The sequence below is a fragment of the Scylla paramamosain genome, chromosome 29, assembly GCF_035594125.1.
Source record: "Scylla paramamosain isolate STU-SP2022 chromosome 29, ASM3559412v1, whole genome shotgun sequence".
NCBI classification, from domain to species: domain Eukaryota; kingdom Metazoa; phylum Arthropoda; class Malacostraca; order Decapoda; family Portunidae; genus Scylla; species Scylla paramamosain.
The window spans coordinates 1,023,300-1,043,836 of NC_087179.1; the positions used below are offsets into that span (position 1 = coordinate 1,023,300).

Below are 20,537 nucleotides of genomic sequence, written 5' to 3' on the forward strand. Positions count from 1 at the left end.
AAGTAGTCAAAGAATTTCTTATAGTCAGAGGAGTTAGGTGAAGGGTATACAGCACAGATAAATTTAGTTTGAGAGTGACTCTGTAGTCGTAGCCAGATGGTGGAAAACTTGGAAGATTCAAGAGCATGGGTACGAGAGCAGGTTAAGTCATTGCGCTCATAAATGCAGCATCCAGCTTTGGATCGAAAATGAGGATAGAGAAAGTAGGAGGGAACAGAAAAGGGGCTACTGTCAGTTGCCTCAGACACCTGAGTTTCAGTGAGGAAAAGATGAGGTTTAGAAGAGGAGAGGTGGTGTTCTACAGATTGAAAATTAGATCTTAGACCATGAATGTTGCAGAAGTTAATGAAGAAAAAGTTGAGGGGGTGTCAAGACACTTAGGGTCATCGACAGAAAGGCAGTCTGACCTGGGGGCATTTATGGTCCCCTCCCCAGATAGGGATTCCGAGGCTGGTGTAGGAGTCGCCATGATGATTTTAAAATTTTTGAGTGAAGGGTGTGTGTTATTAGGTGCTTGTAGTTTTGTGTGAAGGAAGAGAGTTGACTTTAGAGGGCAGGCTATGACTGCCTCCTTGTGTTGTGAGACACAAAGGGAAACGTTCAGTGAGGTCACAGCTGGGTTTAATGGGTTTAATTGGATAAGGCATCAGTTGAATGGTTCACCTTTCCTCACAGCAAGAAGAATAAAGCAAAAATACCCTGATATCCTGGCACATGTGTCCATAAGACACAACTTCTACTTGAAAAGTTATTGTACTGCAAAGAAATTTCTTTTAACACCTGGTCACAAGGCTTAAAGAGTTAGATTTGCCTTGGATCATAAAGACTGGCCAATAGAGAAATGGAGGAGAGTAATATGGTCAGATGAAAGTGTGTTTTATGTGATGGCATCACCACAAGGAAGAGTTAGACAGCCAAAAAAATCTGACACATAATGAGCAATACACAGTGAACAAGTGAACACTGTTAAGCATCCCTCCTCTGTAATGGTGTCTGGGTGTTTCAGCTACTATACTGTGGGCAACATAGTCATTTTAGATAAAGTATTGAACACAGAAACTTATCTTGACCTGTTGCATAACAACCTGGAGAAATGCTCTGATAAATGCAATGGTGAAACTTTTATGCAAGACAGCACATCACGTCACACTGCCAATGTTGTGAAGGAGCGGTTTGCTATTTGTGAAACTGACGTTTTAAAAGAATCTAGGTAAATTGCTCGAAACCAATTGCTCGACAGTAAATTGCTCGAAATCAATTGCTCGAAAAATAATTTCTCAAACTTTCAATTGCTCGAAAGGCAGATTGCTCGAAATAATTTCGAAGCTAGAAGCACCACGTCAGCTGTGCCGTCTCACGTCTCGAAAGGCAGATTGCTCAAAATAATTTCGAAGCACAAAGCATTATGTCAGCTGCGCCGTCTCACAACAGGTCTCTTGGCTGGCTTAACACACGGTGGCAGGGCTACTTTCTGTACGTGTGGTTCCCCCTTTCTTCCTTTCTTCCCATTGCAACCATATCCATTGTCATTAGGCTTGTCTTACACTATTCCCTAAAGTGTTAATACTTGTCACTGGATTGTCTATTATTGATATTGAGTCGACCTATAATACTACTGACGATTTTCCTGATTCTTTCTTATATTTGTTTTCTATTTCTATTTCAGTTATTTTCTAGATCTTGAACCCTAGAAATGGACATAACTTTTGTTGAGAGCGAAAAAGGAAAGAAGTTATGTTTGGATGGATATCTTTATATCAAAGACAAAACAGTGAACAATAAGATTTACTGGAAATGTGAAATGTGCAAAAAAAAGAAATGCTCAGCACGTGTTATCACAGTCCATGATAGTATCCAAAAACGAAACAGGAATCACAACCATGGAGGAGATGCCGCTAAAATTGAAGCCACTAAAGCCATGGAGAAAGTGAAAGAACATGCAATAAATAGTCAAGATACACCACATTATATTGTATCATGTGCTTCAATGAAAATAAGTCCTGCTGCAGCGGTGCAGCTCCCTTCAGTACCAAATATGAAAAGAACCATACGTAATATACGCGCAAGGAAAAATGCTGGACCTGCTTTGCCTAATAGCTACCTCGATCTTAACATCCCAGAAGAGTTTACCAAAACCATCAAAGGGGATTTATTCCTTATTTATGACTCTGGTCCTACAAATGATCGTATTTTAATTTTTGCAACCCAAAGCAATCTCGATATCTTGGCACGTTCTGAGCACTGGTACGCTGATGGAACTTTTAAAACTGTGCCTTTGATTTTTGGTCAAATGTATATAATACATGGCTTGAAGTCAGGTAAAATATTACCTCTCATATATGCACTGTTACCTAACAAAACTGAAGAAACCTATAGGAGGTTCCTGAAGGCTCTTAAAGAAAGAATCCCTACATTACAGCCATTAACAATAATGACTGATTTTGAACTTGCCATGGTTAAAACAATAGAACAAGAATTTCCAATGTCTAAGTGTAGTGGCTGTTTTTTCATTTTTGTCAAAGCCTTTATCGAAAAATTCAAGCAAGTGGCCTTAAGAAAATGTATGACACCAATGCTGCATTTGCTCTTAAAGTTTGTTGTTTATCTGTGTTGGCATTTATACCTGTACCCAAAGTTGTGGAAACATTTGAATTTCTAGTTGAAAATGAAATTTTTCCAGATGAGCTTCAAGGAGTTGTGGATTATTTTGAAGACACATGGATTGGGCGGCCGTGTAGACGCAGCCGTAGACGTGCTCCTTTATTTAAACATGAAATGTGGAACTGTTTTGATAATGTTGTAGAAGGACTGTCAAAAACAAACAATGCAATTGAAGGATGGCACAACAGTTTTGAACATCAAATAGGTGCTCGTCATCCATCTATTTGGAAATTTATTGATGGACTAAAGAGAGAACAAAGTTTACAAGAATTGCGAATAGAACAATATGTGGGAGGAGTGAGTGCAGCTGAGGGCAGAAAAAAGTACTGTGACACCACAATGCGATTAAAGAATATTGTATCAAACTATGACACAACAGACAATGTAGAAGAATATCTAAAAAGTATAGCATACAATATTTCATACTAATAGAGTGAATATTTGCAATAATTTCTTTAATTTTTATTTTATTTTCATTTTTTTATTTTTAAATGTACCCATTCGTGTTTTTAACTGTTCAATTAACAACAATAAAGTGTTATTTTATCTTTTTTTTTATTCTGTTTTCGAGCAATTTGCCTTTCAAACAATTGACAGTTCGAGAAATTATTTTTCGAGCAATTTACTGTCGAGCAATTGATTTCGAGCAATTTACCGGATACCGTTTTAAAAGTTGGCTAGAAACTGTCCAAACCTGTACCCAACTCAGAATGTATGGAATGTGATGAAAAAGAAGCTCCAGGATCTGGACACAAGCAGTGCTGCAAAAATGGTAAGTCATGCAGATGTGGGAAAAACTGTCACCTGAATACTTGCAGATTCCGTACCTTGCCAATAGAAGTAAGTTTTAAAGAGGAAGGATAACACCACAAAATACTAGGTAAGATTGAAAAATTACTGTTATTTAGGCAGATTTATGTGTTTTCTGCATTTTCTTTTGGTACATGTGACATGAAATGTAACAAAAACATCAGCATGCCACTTTCATTGATGGTGGGTGTAATAGCATGATTAGCATGATCACAGGAACCACTCTACTCACCCCCATCCCATATATATATATATATATATATATATATATATATATATATATATATATATATATATATATATATATATATATATATATATATATATATATATATATATATATATATATATATATATATATATATTGTGCTCCATAGGGATAATAAGACATTAATGTTAATAGCTTGCTCAGTAACATTAATCTAACCTGATCATTAACCTTACTGTCCAAAATACTCTTGCCCAAAAATGTTAATGGTCTATTATCCCTATTGAGCATGATATATATATATATATATATATATATATATATATATATATATATATATATATATATATATATATATATATATATATATATATATATATATATATATATATATATATATATATATATATATATATATATATATATCTGAGATTACCTAACTTAACCACAGGGACAGGTATCTACTGCCTCCTCCATATATGAATGCTATTTTTTTAATCTGCCATTTGATTCTTGTGATTCCTTCAAAGGAATGATTAAGTTAGAAATGTCTCTACTTGCACCTATCCATGTACCTGATCTTCACACATTAGAGATCTCTTACTTTAAATGGAAGAGAGAATGAATAAAAAGTATATATACATTGAAAGATGAAGGTGAAACACTGAGAAGGGACAAAAAATAAGGAGAGGGATAAGAGGATTGAAGGAATAATGAATAACAGGAATCTAAATATTCAGAAAGATGAAAGGTGTGTCTGAGAAAGAGTGAGGTGGATTTATTTATTTATTTTTTATGTAAGAGGACCACTGGCCAAGGGCAACAAAAATTTTGAATAAAAAAATGGCCACTTAATGCTAGTTCCCAAGAAATATAACAGAAAAAAAAAAGTGTCTTGAAACCTGCCTCTTGAAAGAAGAAATACAGAAGCAGGAAGAGAGTTTCAGAGTTAATAGAGAAAGGGATGAGTGATTGAGAGGTGGACAGAAAAGAGGTGAGAGAAAGAAAAAAAAAGCCTTGTGCAGGATGACTGCAGGAGGAGGGGAGGCACGCAGTTGGCAAGATCAGAAGAGCAGTTAGTATGAAAATAGCGGTACAAGATAGCAAGAGATGCAACATTATGATGACGACACAGAACCTGAAGACAGTCAGTTAGAGAAGAGGAGTTGATAAAATTCTGATTCCACCCTGTTTAAAATAGTGGCATAAGATAGATGAGATAGGAATGATGTCAACAGATTAAAATAAAGGGGGGAAAGATGAAGAAGTAAAGTTATTGGGAATGTTTTTGGCTAAGTGCCAGAAGTTAGATCTTAAAAGATTTTTATACTTACTATTAATGAAAAGAGTTTTTTTTTGGTTAGTTGGAGAATAGACTTGGCATGATTCTAGGTAGAAATATAAAGTGCATAAGATTCAGGTGATGGGAGGCTCATGTACCTATTGTGGGCCACCTTCTCTATCATGTATGACATGAGAACAGATTGTGGCAAACCAAGGTTTCGAAGGTTTAGACTGAGAGAAAGAGTGAGGAATGTAAATAGGGTCCAAAGCAGTAGTCAAAAATTGGAGGATAAGTGTCTTGAAACCTCCCTCTTGGAGGAATTCAAGTTATAGGAAGGTGGAAATACAGAAGCAGGCAGGATGTTCCAGAGTTTACCAGAGAAATGGATGAATGATTGAGAATACTGGTTAACTCTTGCATTAGAGAGGTAGACAGAATAGGGATGAGAGAAAGAAGAAAATCTTGTGCAGTGAGGCTGCAAGAGGAGGGGAGGCATGCAGTTAACAAGATCAGAAGAGCAGTTACCATGAAAATAGCAATAGAAGACATCAAGAGATGCAATATTGTGGCAATGAAAAAGGCTGAAGAGGAGTTGATGAGACAAAAAGCTTTTGATTCAACCCTGTCTAGAAGAGCAGTATGAATGGAACAACGCCCCTCCAGACACATGAAGTATACTCCATACATGGACAGATAAAGACCCTGTACCAAGTCAGCAGCTGGCAGGGTGAGAAAAACTGGCAGAGACATCTCAGAATGCCTAACTTCATAGAAGCTGTTTTAGCTAGAGATAAGTTGTGGAATTTCCAGTTTATATTATAAGTAAAGGACAGACTGAGGATGTTCATTGTAGTAGAGGGAAACAGATGAGTGTCAATGAAGATGGGATGGTTGTCTGGAAGGTTGTGTTGAGTTGATAGATGGAGGAATTGAGTTTTTGAGGCATTAAACAGTACTATGTTTGCTCTGCCCCAATCAGAAATTTATAGAGATCAGAAGTCAGGCATTCTGTAGCTTCCCTGCATGAACTGTTTACTTTCTGAAGAGTTGGATGTCTACAAAAAGATGTGGGAAAGTGCAGGCTGGTATTATTAGTTTAGGAGTAGATAGGATAAGAAGTTTGGTTTAGAAGATCAATGATGAGTAATAGGAAGAGAGTGGGTGACAGGAGAGAACCTTGAGGAACACAACTGTTAATAGGTTTAGGAGAAGAATAGTGACCATCTACCATAGCAGCAATACAATGATCAGAAAGAAAACTTGAGATAAAGTTACAGAGAGAAGGATACAAGCCATAGGAAGGTAGTTTGGAAATCAAAGCTTTGTGCCAGACTCTATCAAAAGCTTTTGATATGTCGAAGGCAACAGCAAAAGCTTCACCAAAATCTCTAAAAAGAGGATGACCAAAGACTCAGTAAGGAAAGCCCAAAGATCACCAGTATAGTAGCCTTGATGGAACCCATACTGGCAATTGGATAGAAGATTGTGAAGTGATAGATGTTTAACAATCTTCCTGTTGAGGATAGATTAAAAACTTTAGATAGGCAGGAAATTAAAGCAATAGGACAGCAGTTTAAAGGATTAGAACAGTCACTCTTTTTTAGGAACAGGCTGAATGTAAGCAAACTTCCAGCAAGAAGGAAAGGTAGATGTTGACAGACAGAGTTGAAAGAGTTTGACTAAGTAAGGTGCAAGCATGGAGGCACAGGTTTGAGGAACAATAGGAGGAACCCCCCATCAGGTCCATAAGCCTTCTGTGGGTTTAGGATAACGAGGGCATAGAAAAACCATTGTGAAGAATTTTAATAGGTAGCATGAAGTAGTCAGAGGGTGCAGGAGAGGGAGGAACAAGCCCTGAATCATCCAAGGCAAGCATGGAGGCACAGGTTTGAGGAACAATAGGAGGGACCCCCCATCAGGTCCATAAGCCTTCTGTGGGTTTAGGATAACGAGGGCATAGAAAAACCATTGTGAAGAATTTTAATAGGTAGCATGAAGTAGTCAGAGGGTGCAGGAGAGGGAGGAACAAGCCCTAAATCATCCAAGGTAGAGTTTTTAGCAAAGGTCTGAGCAGAATTAGAGGTATGCCTTCATGTCAGACACTATCACCTCTGTTATGCACTCAGCACACAGAGATGGGTCTCTGACACGGAAGCATGGAAGTCAGCATAATACCTCCTCAGGTCCCTCCAATTAGCAGAGGCAAAATGCCAAAGGCACTTCCGCTTTCAGGAATCCTGAGAAAGGATTGGAGCGATAGGACAAGATACAGATACTCGTATGAGGTTGAGATCGGAGGAGCCCAATGGAGAAGATAAGGTGACAGCATAAGCAGAAGGATTAGAGGTCAGGAAAAGGTCAAGAATGTTGGGGATATCTCCAAGACAATCAGGATTATAGCCTTGTTCACCAGGATGGTCAGTGAAGGGAGTGGAAAACCAAAGCTGGTATGCAGCACAAATAAATTTAATTTGAGAGTGACTCTGTAGTTATAACCAAATGGTAGAAAATTCAGAAGATTCAAGAGTGTGGGCATGAGAGCAAGTCATTAAATGCAGAGACACAACATCCAGCTTTGGATTGAAAATGAAGATAGAGAAGGGGCTACTGTCAGTTGGCTCAGACACCTGTGTTTCACTGAGGAAAAGATGTGGTTTAGTAGATGGGAAGTGGTGCTCTACAGATTGAAAATTAGATCAGGCCATGAATGTTGCAGAAGATAATAAAGAAAAAGTTGATGGGGGCGTCAAGACACTTAAGATTGATACCAGAAGAGCAGTCCAACCTGGGGACATTTATGGTCCCCTCTCCAGATGGGGAATTCGAGGTTGGTGTAGTAGGATTTGCCATATTCAATTTAGGATTGTGAGTGAAAGGTATGTGTGCAATCAGGTGCATGTAATTTTGTGTGAAGGAAGAAAATTGTCTTTAGAAGACAGGTTGTGACTGCCCCCTTGTGTTGTGAACACAAAGGGGAACACTCAGTGAGGTCATAGCTGAGTTATAGAGAAGTTAACAGTGCCTCCTGATGTAGTGCTTCAGAACTCACTCGTAGTGATTATTGTTTTGGCAGGTGTCTACTGCCACTTCCTGCAATATGTGGTTTATACTTTTCAAACAATTATCCTTTCTTATTCAATGACACTTAACCATCCCTGTCTTCTATAATGAATATTCAATATTCAGCTTCATTAAAATCAGCCACTCTTCTCATAATGATTCAAATCTTCAATATAATAATACCTTAATCTTTTAAGTTTCTTGTAAATAGACACATCAAGTTCATTAGAAGTAAATTACTAACAAAACATTATCAACAATAACATATGCACAGTAGGGGATATTACACGTACCTGAAGTGGGTGAGGCAGGCCATATGAGTCACACAGTCAGTCAACTCCTTTAAATAGCAACATTTCCCACTGGGACCAAGATTAGCCAACTTCAGGAACTTAAGTCTTGGACACCCAGCAGCAATCTGTTGGAGACAGTATCATAATTCCACTACATCGGTAAAATCATGGGAGGAATTTTACACATATTATGTCCCTTTAGTTTTTAAACTACCAGTATTTTACAACAACATATGAAGTAAGGTAGCCAATACAAGGGCCCTATGCACACACACACACACACACACACACACACACACACACACACACACACACACACACACACACACACACACACACATTTTTTTTTAAAGAACTGAGAGCAGAGGCTCAGTCAAAAAATGGGGAGAGAACACAACAACAAATGAAAACATTCACCTGAAAAGTTGTATACATGAAAGTGAGGAAATGATGGCACAAAGATGTCATGCAAGATCACCAAGCAGAAGTTTAAAGATTATGTATACTAACATAGATGGTTTGGTGTCAAGCCTATTGGAATTTAATGACTACTTAAAGAACAATAAACCAGAAACCAAAACTAAACCAAAATCAGACACCAAACTAAAAGAAGAAATAAAGTTGGGATTTGCAAGGGAAGGATATAGCACATGGAGGAGAGATAGAAAAGGAAAGGGAGTAGGAGGAGTGATGATATTGGTAAAAAAGGATATTCTTGTTGTTGAGGAAGTGGAATACGGTGATGGAATGACAGAAGCATTAAGTGTTGTGATTAAGATCAAAGGAAGTGAAAAAAAGAAAATCATTCTGACATACATGCATGGGAGGCCAATAAATTTAAAAGCAAGCAACTAAAAATAAGAAATAGTAATGATAAGGAAAAGTAACAAAGTGCTCTTAGTAGGTAACTTCAACACTAAAGGAATTAACTGAGAGGAGGTGGAAGTGAAAGAAAATGTTGGATCATGGAGCAAAGAACTTATGCAAACCATGATGGTGAATACAATGAGACAATGGGTGAACAAGCCTATGAGATGCAGAGAAGAACCATCAAAGTTGGATTTAGTATTTACAAAAACCCCAGAAAGTAGACCAAGTATACATTGTCTGAGTCCACTGGGAAGAAGCAACCATGTGATAACAGAAATAGTACCAAAGGAAGAAAAGTGTTGCACAGGAAAGAACAATACAGAAATGGGAGACAGAATTATACTAAAGCAAACTTTGCAGAACTTGATAAATTTTATGGAAAAATTAACTGGAAAGACCTATTTGAAGGTAAAGTAGTGCAAGAAAAGTATGAGATATTTTTGAGCATGTACAGAGAGAGGGTGCAACAGTTTGTAACAAGTCATAAAGTAAAAATTGGGAAACATGAATGGTATAATGCCAAGTGTATGGAAGCAAAAATAAAAAGGACAGGGCATAGAAGAAAATGATGAGACAACTGAACAGAAATGCTAGAAAATACAGAAAGACAAGGAATGAGTACAGTAAAATAAAAAGAGAAGAAGAAAGAAACTTTGAAAGTGACATAGTAAGAAAATGCAAGGAAGAACCCAAACTCTTCTACGGATACATAAACAGGGAAATGAAATATAAGGATGGCATAAAAAAAAAGTTAAAAAGGGAAAAAAGAATCTATGAAACTACTGAGGAGATGAGTGAACTAATGAATGAAAGCTTTCAATCTGTGTTTACAAAGGAAACCAAATTTGTGGTACCAAAAGTGGTATCACAGAATGAGGGAATACTGGAGATACAAGTAAAGAGAAAAGAAATCAAGAAACTGTTGAAGAGCTGGATGTTAGAAAAGCTATGGGACCAGATCAAGTAAATGGATGGATATTAAAAGAATGCAGAGAATACATGGAGGAACTTATATAGGATATAATTAAAAGCTTGTTGAGAGAAGGGAAAGTACCAAGGGAATGGAAAATAGTATCAATATACAAAGGGGGAAATAAAATGGAACCATTAAATTATAGACTGGTGTCACTAACAAGTATTGTTTGCAAACTTTGTGAAATAGTAATTAAAGACAGATGTGTGGGATATCCAGAAGATAAAAAGATAATTACAGAAAAGCAATTTTGATTCAGAAAAGGGAGAACCTGTGTCACAAATCTACTGAGCTTCTATACGAGAATAATAGATTGAATGCAAGTGAGGGACAGATGGATTGATGCAGCATACCTGGATCTCAGAAAAGCATTAGAAAAATTCCCCACAAAAACCTTATGTGGAAGCTAGAGAATGGAGGAGGACTAAAGGGAGCAACACTGAGATGGATGGAGGATTATTTACAAGGGATGGAAATGAGAACATTAATCAAAGACACTAAATCAAGCTGGCACAAAGTGACAAGTGGGGTACCACAAGGATCTGTGTTGGCACCCATTATGTTTCAAATATATGTAAATGATATGATAGAGGATCTAAATAGTTATATAAAACTGTCTGTTGATGATGCAAAAAATAATGAAAATAATGGATGAAAATGACTGCAAGGAATTACAAAAGGATATTAACAAGATACATGCATGGAGCCAAAGATGGAAACTAGAAATTAACACCAGAAAATGCCACATACTGAAAATAGGAAAAAGTAAAAGCACTTTGTGGAAGTACAAAATTGGAGGAGAAATAATAATGAAAAGTAATGAAGAAAAAGATTTGGGAGTAATGATTCAGGACACATTATCACCTGAAAGGCATACAAACAGAATACTTGGCTCTACATACAGCTTGTTAACAAACATTTGGATGGTGTTTAACTATTTAGATAAAGAAATGGATAAATTTATAACAAGCATGATACGACCTAAACTGGAATACGCAACAGCAGTTTGGGCTCCACATAGAAAAAAAGATACATGGGAATTGGAAAGAATACAGAGGATAATGACAAAGATGGTACCAGAATTGAAGAACTTAAGCTATGAAGAAAGATTTTAAGAGATGGGATTACCAACACTACAAGAGAGAAGAGAGAGAGAGATCTTATAACAATGTACAAATTACTAAACAATATAGAAAGAATAGACAGAAATTACTTGATACCAAAGATGGAGGAGGAAGAGAAACAGATGTGGGGGCATGGGAAGAAAATAAACAAGTGTGGATGTTCAAGTGACATCAAGAAATACAGCTTCCCGTATAGAACTATTGAAATCTGGAATGATTTGAAGGAAGAGTTGGTTGCGACAGTGGACACATGCTTGAAGAGAAACTGGATAAATATGGTTATGGAGACAGGACAAAATGAGGTTTGGCTTATGCCCTGTACAATACAACTAGGTAAATACAACTAGGAAAATAAATACACACAAGTGGAAGAAGTTGTTTGACTGAGTCTTTATCTGGAAGGCAAAACAAGATCCATGAAAATAAGACTAAAATCACAACAAGTAGCAGAAGAAGTACTAGAAAGAGCATACAAACTAAAAGAAGCAGAAGACTGCAGAGATATATACATCAAGAAAAACAGAAACAAAGAAGAACAGAAAAAAATGAAAGAAATGTATGAAGAGGCTAAAGAGAAAAATTAATCAAGAACAGAAGAAGAAAAGACTAAATTTTTTTGGAGAGTTTTGGGAGAGTGAAAAAAATAAATTAATTAAATAAATAAATAAATTAAATTAAATGAAGAAAACTAAAAATGAAGAACTGAATGTGATATATACCAACATAGACAGACTGTTACACAGAACACTGGAATTACAAGACTATTTAAAAGAAAAGAATCCAAAGGTGGTGTGTTTAACAGAAACAAAGCTAAAAAAGGAAAATCAGGTTGTCATTGGTAAAGGAGCGGGAGGTGTAATGACAATGACAAGAAATGCAGTGAAGACAGAAATAGTGAAATATGAGGAAGGAAAAGTAGAAATAGTGAGTTTTAACTTGGAGGATAATAATGGAGAAATACTGACAGTAATAACAAGTTATGTACTACCCAAAACAAATTCTTGGACCAAGAAAGACTATGAAAAAATAATAGAAGATACCATCCAATGTTTGAGGTTATTAATCAAAAGTAATAAAAGAGTACTACTGGTTGGTGATTTCCATTGCAAAGAAATAAATTGGGAAACATTTGAGGCAAGAGGAAATGAGACTGCATGGGAAGAAAGATTTCTGAAGATGACTATGGAAAACACAATGATGCAATGGGTGACTGAAAATACAAGATATAGGGGAGATGACAAACCAACAAGATAACCTAATATCAACAAAGAGTATGGATCAAAGTAAAGAATCAAGAAACTTGTCCCCCATGGGAAAAAGTGACCATATAATGATAGAAAAACAGAGACCAATAATGATGACAATGAAGAGGATGAATCATACAAAAAAACAAGGGAAACTGTGGAAAAGTGAATATAAATTATCTCAAGAGATTCTATGAAGAAATGGACTGATGAAAGCTGAAAAGAGCAAATGATGTGCAAGATAAGTATGACAATTTTATGGAACTATAAGAGACAGGAGTGAATAAATATGTCCCACAATACAAACCTAAAGAAAAAGTAAAACAGGTGTGGTTCAACATAAGATGTGCAAAAGCAAAGAAAGAAAAAGAGACAAAACATGGATAAAAATTAAAAGAATTTGAAACCCAAAAATGAAGACTTTAAGATAGCAAGAAATGAATATGCGAAAATAACGAAAGAGGAAGAGAAAGGATATGAAAAAGACATAACTGAAAAGTGCAAGGATAAACAAAAACTGTTCTACAAATTCACAAATGGAAAAAAAAATAAACTAAAAGAAAAACTAGAAAGGTTGAAGGATGGAAATGAAACATATTAAGATCCAAAAGACATGAGTGAATTGCTAAACAAAAAATTTCAGCAAATTTCACAGTTGAATCAGAATTTAAAGAACCACAAGATGAGAAGACAAAAAAAGCAAATATGGGAAATTACAGTAATCAAAGAAGTTTATAAAATAGTGGAGGAACTGGAAGAGAGAAAAGCAACAGGACTAGATGGAGTATCAGGTTTCATTTTAAAAGAGTGTAGGAAACAGTTAACTGAACCAGTATATGACATAATAAAGTGCTCATTATCAACTGGAAGAGTGCCTAAGGAATGGAAGAGAGCAGACATAATGTCAATTTAAAAGTGGGAAGAAAGAAGAACCACTAAACTATAGACTAGTATCAATGACCAGCATAGTACATAAGATCTGTGAAAAAGTGATAAAGCAGTGGACGGAATTTTTAGAAAAACATGATATATCAGACAAAAATGATCATGTGTAACAAATTTTATAAGCTATTTAAGAGTGACTGATATAACACAGGAGAGGGACTGGTGGGTAGACTGTGTATATTTAGATAAAAAAAAAAAAATTGACAAAGTTCCCCACAACAGGCTACTATGAAAACTAGAAAATGAAGGAGGATTAAATGGAAAAGTAATAAACTGGATGGAAAGCTACTTAAAAGGAAGATAAATGAGAACGGTAAAAGAAGATGTAAAATCAAAATGGAGAACAGTAGTTAGTGGAGTACCACAAGGATCAGGGTTGGCACCAATATTTTTCCTGATCTACATAAATAATATGCCTGAAGGAGTAAAGAGTTTTTTTTTTTTATGTAGGAAGGACACTGGCCAAGGGCAACAAAAATCCAATAAAAAAAATATGCCCACTGAAATGCCAGTCCCATAGAAGGGTTAAAGCAGTGGTCAAAAATTGATAAATAAGTGTCTTGAAACCTCCCTCTTGAAGGAATTCAAGTCATAAGAAGGTGGTAATACAGAAGCAGGCAGGGAGTTCCAGAGTTTACCAGAGAAAGGGATGAATGATTGAGAATACTGGTTAACTCTTGCGTTAGAGAGGTGGACAGAATAGGGGTGAGAGAAAGAAGAAAGTCTTGTGCAGCGAGGCCGCGGAAGGAGGGGAGGCATGCAGTTAGCAAGATCAGAAGAGCAGTTAGCATGAAAATAGCAGTAGAAGACGGCTAGATATGCAACATTGTGGCGGTGAGAGAGAGGCTGAAGACAGTCAGTTAGAGAAGAGGAGTTGATGAGACGAAAAGCTTTTGATTCCACCCTGTCTAGAAGAGCAGTATGAGTGGAACCCCCCCCAGACATGTGAAGCATACTCCATACATGAACGGATAAGGTCCTTGTACAGAGTTAGCAGCTGGGGGCGGTGAGAAAAACTGGCGGAGACATCTCAGAACGCCTAACTTCATAGAAGCTGTTTTAGTTAGAGATGAGATGTGAAGTTTCCAGTTCAGATTATAAGTAAAGGACAGACCGAGGATGTTCAGTGTAGAAGAGAGGGACAGTTGAGTGTCATTGAAGAAGAGGGGATAGTTGTCTGGAAGGTTGTGTCAAGTTGATAGATGGAGGAAATAAGTTTTTGAGGCATTGAACAATACCAAGTTTGCTCTGCCCCAATCAGAAATTTTAGAAAGATCAGAAGTCAAGTGTTCTGTGGCTTCCCTGCATATGTTTACCTCCTGAAGGGTTGGACGTCTATGAAAAGACGTGGAAAAGTGCAGGGTGGTTACTTGAGTTTGTTTGCAGATGATGCAAAATTACGAAGACATAAGAAATAACAAAGACTGAATTCTACAAGAGGATCTGAATTAAATCTGGGATTGGAGTAAGAAATGGGAGATGGAATTTAATGTGAAAAATGTCATGTAATGGAAATGGGAAAATGTGAAGAGACCAAAATGGACACATAAATTGGTATATGAAGAAATAATAAAAGTACAATAAGAGAAACATCTAGGAGAGATAATACAGGATAGTCAACAATCAGAGAAACATTGTAGAAAAGATATTCAGAGATACATACAGAATGGTGAGAAATATTGGAACAGCATTCCACTACATGGATAAAGATATGATGAGAAAGATAATTACCACTATGATTATACCAAAGCTGGAATATGCTGAATAAGTGTGGTCTTCCCACTACAAAAAAACATGTCATAAAACTTTAAAGTATACAAAGGATGGCAACAAAGATGGTTCCAAAACTGGAAGAATTAACATATGAAGACAGGTTAAAGGAAATTAATCTACCAACACTAAAACAAAAGAGAGAAAGGGGATATTTAATACTGATATATAAATTTTGGAATAGAGTGGAAGAAATTAATAATGAGAAACTACTGCTAAGAGAATAAGGAAATACTAATTTCACCCAAGGACACAGCAAAGAACTAAGAAAAAGAAGATGCTTAAGTAACAAAGTTACCAACACAGTTACCAACAGAGAAATATAGAAGTTTGGAGCAAGCTAAGAGAGGAGGTAGCAATGGCAATGAGTGTGCACAACTTTAAGGAAAAGCTGGACAAGTGTAGATGTGGATCACATGAACATAGCTCAAGCCCTGTAAATTACAACTAGGTAATTACAACTGCGTAATTACACACAAGTAGCAAGAGAAACAGGAGATTATTCATTGGGAAGGAGAGAATCAGCAAAAGAACAGAAGAAAAAGACCTTGACATAATAATTATTGATAAGCTTTCACCAGAGAAACACATGAACAAGATTATAGGTGAAACATATAACCTACTGGGAAACATAAGGACAGCATTTACACATCTGGATGAAGAAATGATAAAAAATTTATTGTGACCATGATATACCATAGACTAGAGTATGCAGCTGTGGCATGGTCACCTAGTACCAAGAAATCTATAAGAGTACTGGAGGGGATATAAAGAGCCAGCAACAAATTTACCTCCAAGTTTGAGGGATCTACTGTATGAAAAAAGACTATCAAAATTTGGTCTTATAACATTGGAACAGAGAAGAGAGAAAGAGATGATTTGATCACACTGTACAGAGTAGTGGCTGGAATGGAAAAGTTGGATAGGAAGGACTTGGTGATGTGGGATATAAAAGTCTTGAGGGGACACAGAAGAAAACTGAAAAAGAATGCTTGTAGAAAAGATGTCAAGAAAAATAGCTTCCCACATAAAACCATGGAGGTCTGGAATGATTTGGACAAAGAAGTTAATGATGTAAATATGATAAATGAGTTTAAGAGAAAGTTAGATAAAAACAAATATGGAGACAGGATAGAACGAGCATAGCTCTTTTCCTGTACGTCAAAACTAGATAAATATACACATACACTTACGCACTAATGTCATCACAGAAGACAGATTAAGTATTTACACTGACAAGCACTTACATCATCACAGAAGACAGATTAAGTATTTACACTGACTGTCACCATTAGAAACCACTATAGACTGAGGATTAAAATCTAAAATGCTTGAGACAATTCAGGCCACACGATGATCAATGTATGCCAGATGCCAGGATGACCAGCACTCACATGGAAGTCCGCAATACTTGGCACTGTAGAGTCCATTACACAACCTGCTGCCATGCCCACTACTGGTCTGTCATTACGCATCCATTCCAATGGGGCACACATGAGCGTATCAACACAATTTTTTGTAGACTGGACTAAACTACCTACTAGCCACTACTAAACTACTCTACCTACCACTATATGTCAGATGTCAATGTAACAGTGGATCAACATCTCTCCATACATCTTGGTTCAAAGGTGTACGTACCCACTCAGTACACCATCAATCCAGCAATAGACAGTTGCAGAGTCCATCTGCATGGTGAAGTTGAAACCACAAGCTGCTGCGTCCAGCTCTATCATATTGATGTGTAAGCTGTCATCCCATTGCAGCCAACATGAGTCCTTGATGGCATCACCATGTGAAATCTCTATAAGAACTCCAGCAGCTAAAGTGCTGCTGTCTATCCACACACTTGCTTGGTCGCCGTGTACACTCCACAGGCCAAGGTAAGAGTCTTCCTTGGCTAGCTGCATTGCCACACTCTTCATCTGTTTATGCCATAACTTAACTTCAGCGATGTCATCCCAGCTACACATAGCTGAATTTGTCTGACATTTCAGCCATGCAACTGCCAGTAGGAGCCATCTGCACTGCTACCAGCCATCCATACCACGTGTACAAAGCATGGCATGTCACTTGTGTCAGTGACAAGTCGACTGGGTTGTCATGTGTCTGCTGCAGCTGACTGCTAGCTGACTGCACACATAGCCCCAGCAGTCTCACCGTGTCAGCTGCACAGGGCTGACTGCTTGCACTCCAGCTCAAATGCAGCAAAATGCACAGCAACCTGCTCTGCACTGACCAGGTCCTCATTCACCAGCAAGCTGTCAATATGTGGTAGAGCAGCACACTTCATTTCTGGATCCTGAACAAGAATAGTCTTGTCTTGACAATGGCCTTCATAACCAGTGGAGCTATGTTGGGGGCAAATCTCAGACATGGCAGACAGTAATACCAACCTCTCACTATCATTGTCCAAAACAGCATTAGTTGCTGGTCAACATGCAGTTGCAGATAGGCCTTGTGCAAGTTGAGAACATCCACATTCACTCTGTGTTGACACCACTTATGTAACTGACTGACACACATATTGCTATCAGCAATGAAGGTGGTCACATGGTGGTTGAGCTTGTGATAAGCCAAGCATGGATCACACCTTGCTACTGTTATTCTGCTGCACTACCAAGATTGACATAAGCCCTTGTGGTGCCCCATGCTGCTGCTCATCATAGGGCACCAGCCAGCCACTCTTGACCCACAACTCTAGTTCCTTTTTTTAATCCCTGACGCATGGGTGGAGAAACATTGTACTGTGCCATAGTATTGTGCAAGTAGTCAGGTATCACATCGTTGGACCATTTCCACTTCATAGTCCATGCCTGGTGTACTGTGTCAAACTGCGCACTGAAGTCATGGCTGTCCACCACCAACAGCACCATAGAAGTGATTCCACACAGCTACCCAGTTCTGCAAGAGTGGACTTCTGATAATGACTTCATGATAATGCCACCAAGAGCTGAGATGCCAACAATACCAAACACAATGTCCATGCCCAGAGGCTGCTTGTTCACCACAAGTGCAAGCATGCTGGCAGCTGAAAGTCTCCACTGTCATGCTGCCAATTCCTACACATTGGAAAGAATCTCCACTGATTGTTGTAACGGTGGTCATTTGTGGGTGCCATTATGAGCAGCACAGGGTGTACACAATGGTGTCTGTGCAGCCAGTGTTGAATGAAGCTTGGCATTGGTGGCCATTGGCAAGTAGCTGCATCACTGGAAGAGTGCCATCTACTGAACTCTGGGAGAAGATGTTGATACTGATGCATCCTCTCCATTGTAATTTTCTGACCACAGGTATGTAGTGGCAAGATGGCCTAGCTGGCCACAGGTCTAGCAGCACTGATGCCACCATGCTCCTCACAGTGGTTGCTTGTACAGCTGGCTTAATGATGGTGCTGATGAGTGGTCCCTTGGTATCACTGGTACATGAGCCTGCAGAGTCAAGGTTCATCACTGATAACAGCTCACACCCATGCCAGTCCTTCAGCTCTAGATCCAGCATGGATGGTGTGTTGAATACTGTCAGTCAGCTTAGCCACAAACACATGCCAAACTACACTCAGGGACACTCCCAAACAAGACTGACAACTGCCATGGGTCAACCAGGAAGATGTCGGCCAACTCACCTGGCTGAAGCTGGTGCACAGAGAATGCCTCATAAGCTGCATACTGATCAAGGGTGAATGCTGTGTACAGTGCGTCTCACATGGCTTCCAATGAACTATGATTATTTTCTATTAGCTGTGGCCACATGGCAAACACCCAAGATCTTGAAGGTGACACCTTGGAGCTGACACAGCATTTCTGCCCTCATCATCTATTCCATGATGTTTGATGTTCTGTCATTCTCTGGGATCAGCTGAACATCAAACAGTACAGTAAAATCCCTCTCATCCGGCATTTGAGTATCTGGCAGCTTCAAGTATCCGGCACATTTTTCCCCGAACCTTAAAATCAATAAAAAATCAATGTGTACTCATAAAATCGATTAAATTATGATTAATTATGAGGACGGCAAAATCCCCACGTTCCAAAAACAGTTTAATGTTAAGGATGTGATATCCATGGCTTCACTTGCTTGGCTAGACGTTAAAAAGGCAAACGTTGATGCGATGTTGGCGCAAATTGTACCTTTGATGATGTGTGATGATGAGGATGATGAGAAGTTTGAAGGGTTTGTAGGTGGCATGAAAAATTCGGTGTTGAGCGAGCTGAGGGAAATGGGGGGAAATGTGCAACTTAAAGTGACAGATGAAGCGTTACAGGAATGGGTGGATGTGGACGAAAATCAGGCTGTAACATTCACTCTCACAGACGAGGAACTTATCAACGCTGCAGTAGAAGATCATTTAGAGAAAATTAGTGATGATAGTGATGATGATGATGATAATAAGCCTAAAGTAACTTGGGAACAGGCTGCGAAACACATAGCTGGCTTTGTCAGGTTTGCTGAGCAGTGCACATACATGTCAACCCGAGATGTTATGACCCTTCACTGCATTGAGAATGAGTTTTTGCTGCAAAGAAGAAGGAGCTGCAAACAAGGAGACATTAGAAACTATTTTAAAGTAGCTTGTAATGGAAAAGAAGTGGGACAAACAAGTACAGAATCTGATGATGTTGATGACCCGGAGGGTGTTGAATGAGAGGTGTGGGGGGCGAAAAAGTGTCACAAACACTCGTACATTTTCATATCTTTATTGTATGCTATACATGTTGGCTAATATTGAATAAAGCAAATAAGTGTATACGTACTTTATTTTTGTAACCCATCAATTTATTTATAAGAGGAAAGTATTAAAGAGAATGTTAGTACAGTAGTATTGTGTATTGGTGAGTGTGAGGTGGCAGCGCGGGTGGCGACGCGCGGCACGGCGATCAGCTGATCTTTGTTATGGTAAGATGCGTGAGTGTAGGGTGGTGATTGTGGACATAATTTCACTTCTATTCAAGTATCCGGCATGTTTCAAGTATCCGGCATGTCGGCGGTCCTGTTGATGCCGGATAAGAGGGATTTTACTGTACTAATGACAAGGCAGCTGGTGACACTTCTAATCCAGCAACAGGATACATTGCCCCATTAGTCTTGTTTGTAGTATCCATGGCACCTAAATAGCTTGTGGTGGAAATTGAAAGCCACTTCCTCTTGTGTCCTTTATTGTGCCAGTCCTCACCTAGGTTACAGTTGTTGGGGACATCTGTGTGGCTCACTGCCACCCAGCCACCTTGAGTTACTTCCTCACACACACCTCCTTACACACAAACACTGTGTAGTGTAGTGGTTAGCACGCTTGG

The 20,537-nt window shown here is 38.2% G+C and overlaps 1 protein-coding gene across 9 annotated transcripts in view; it reads right to left on the reverse strand.

Moving 5' to 3' along the window:
• LOC135115173 (uncharacterized) overlaps positions 1 to 20,537 on the reverse strand; it is a 156,340-nt gene that overhangs the window by 10,363 nt on the left and 125,440 nt on the right. For all 9 annotated transcript variants that reach the window (XR_010275839.1, XM_064031664.1, XM_064031663.1 and 6 more), the window contains one exon: positions 8,318 to 8,442. Coding sequence is in view for 8 of the 9 variants with exons in the window: in XM_064031664.1 (XP_063887734.1) it covers positions 8,318 to 8,442 (125 nt within the window). In the remaining variant the exon portion in view is untranslated. The remainder of the gene's footprint in view (positions 1 to 8,317; positions 8,443 to 20,537) is intronic.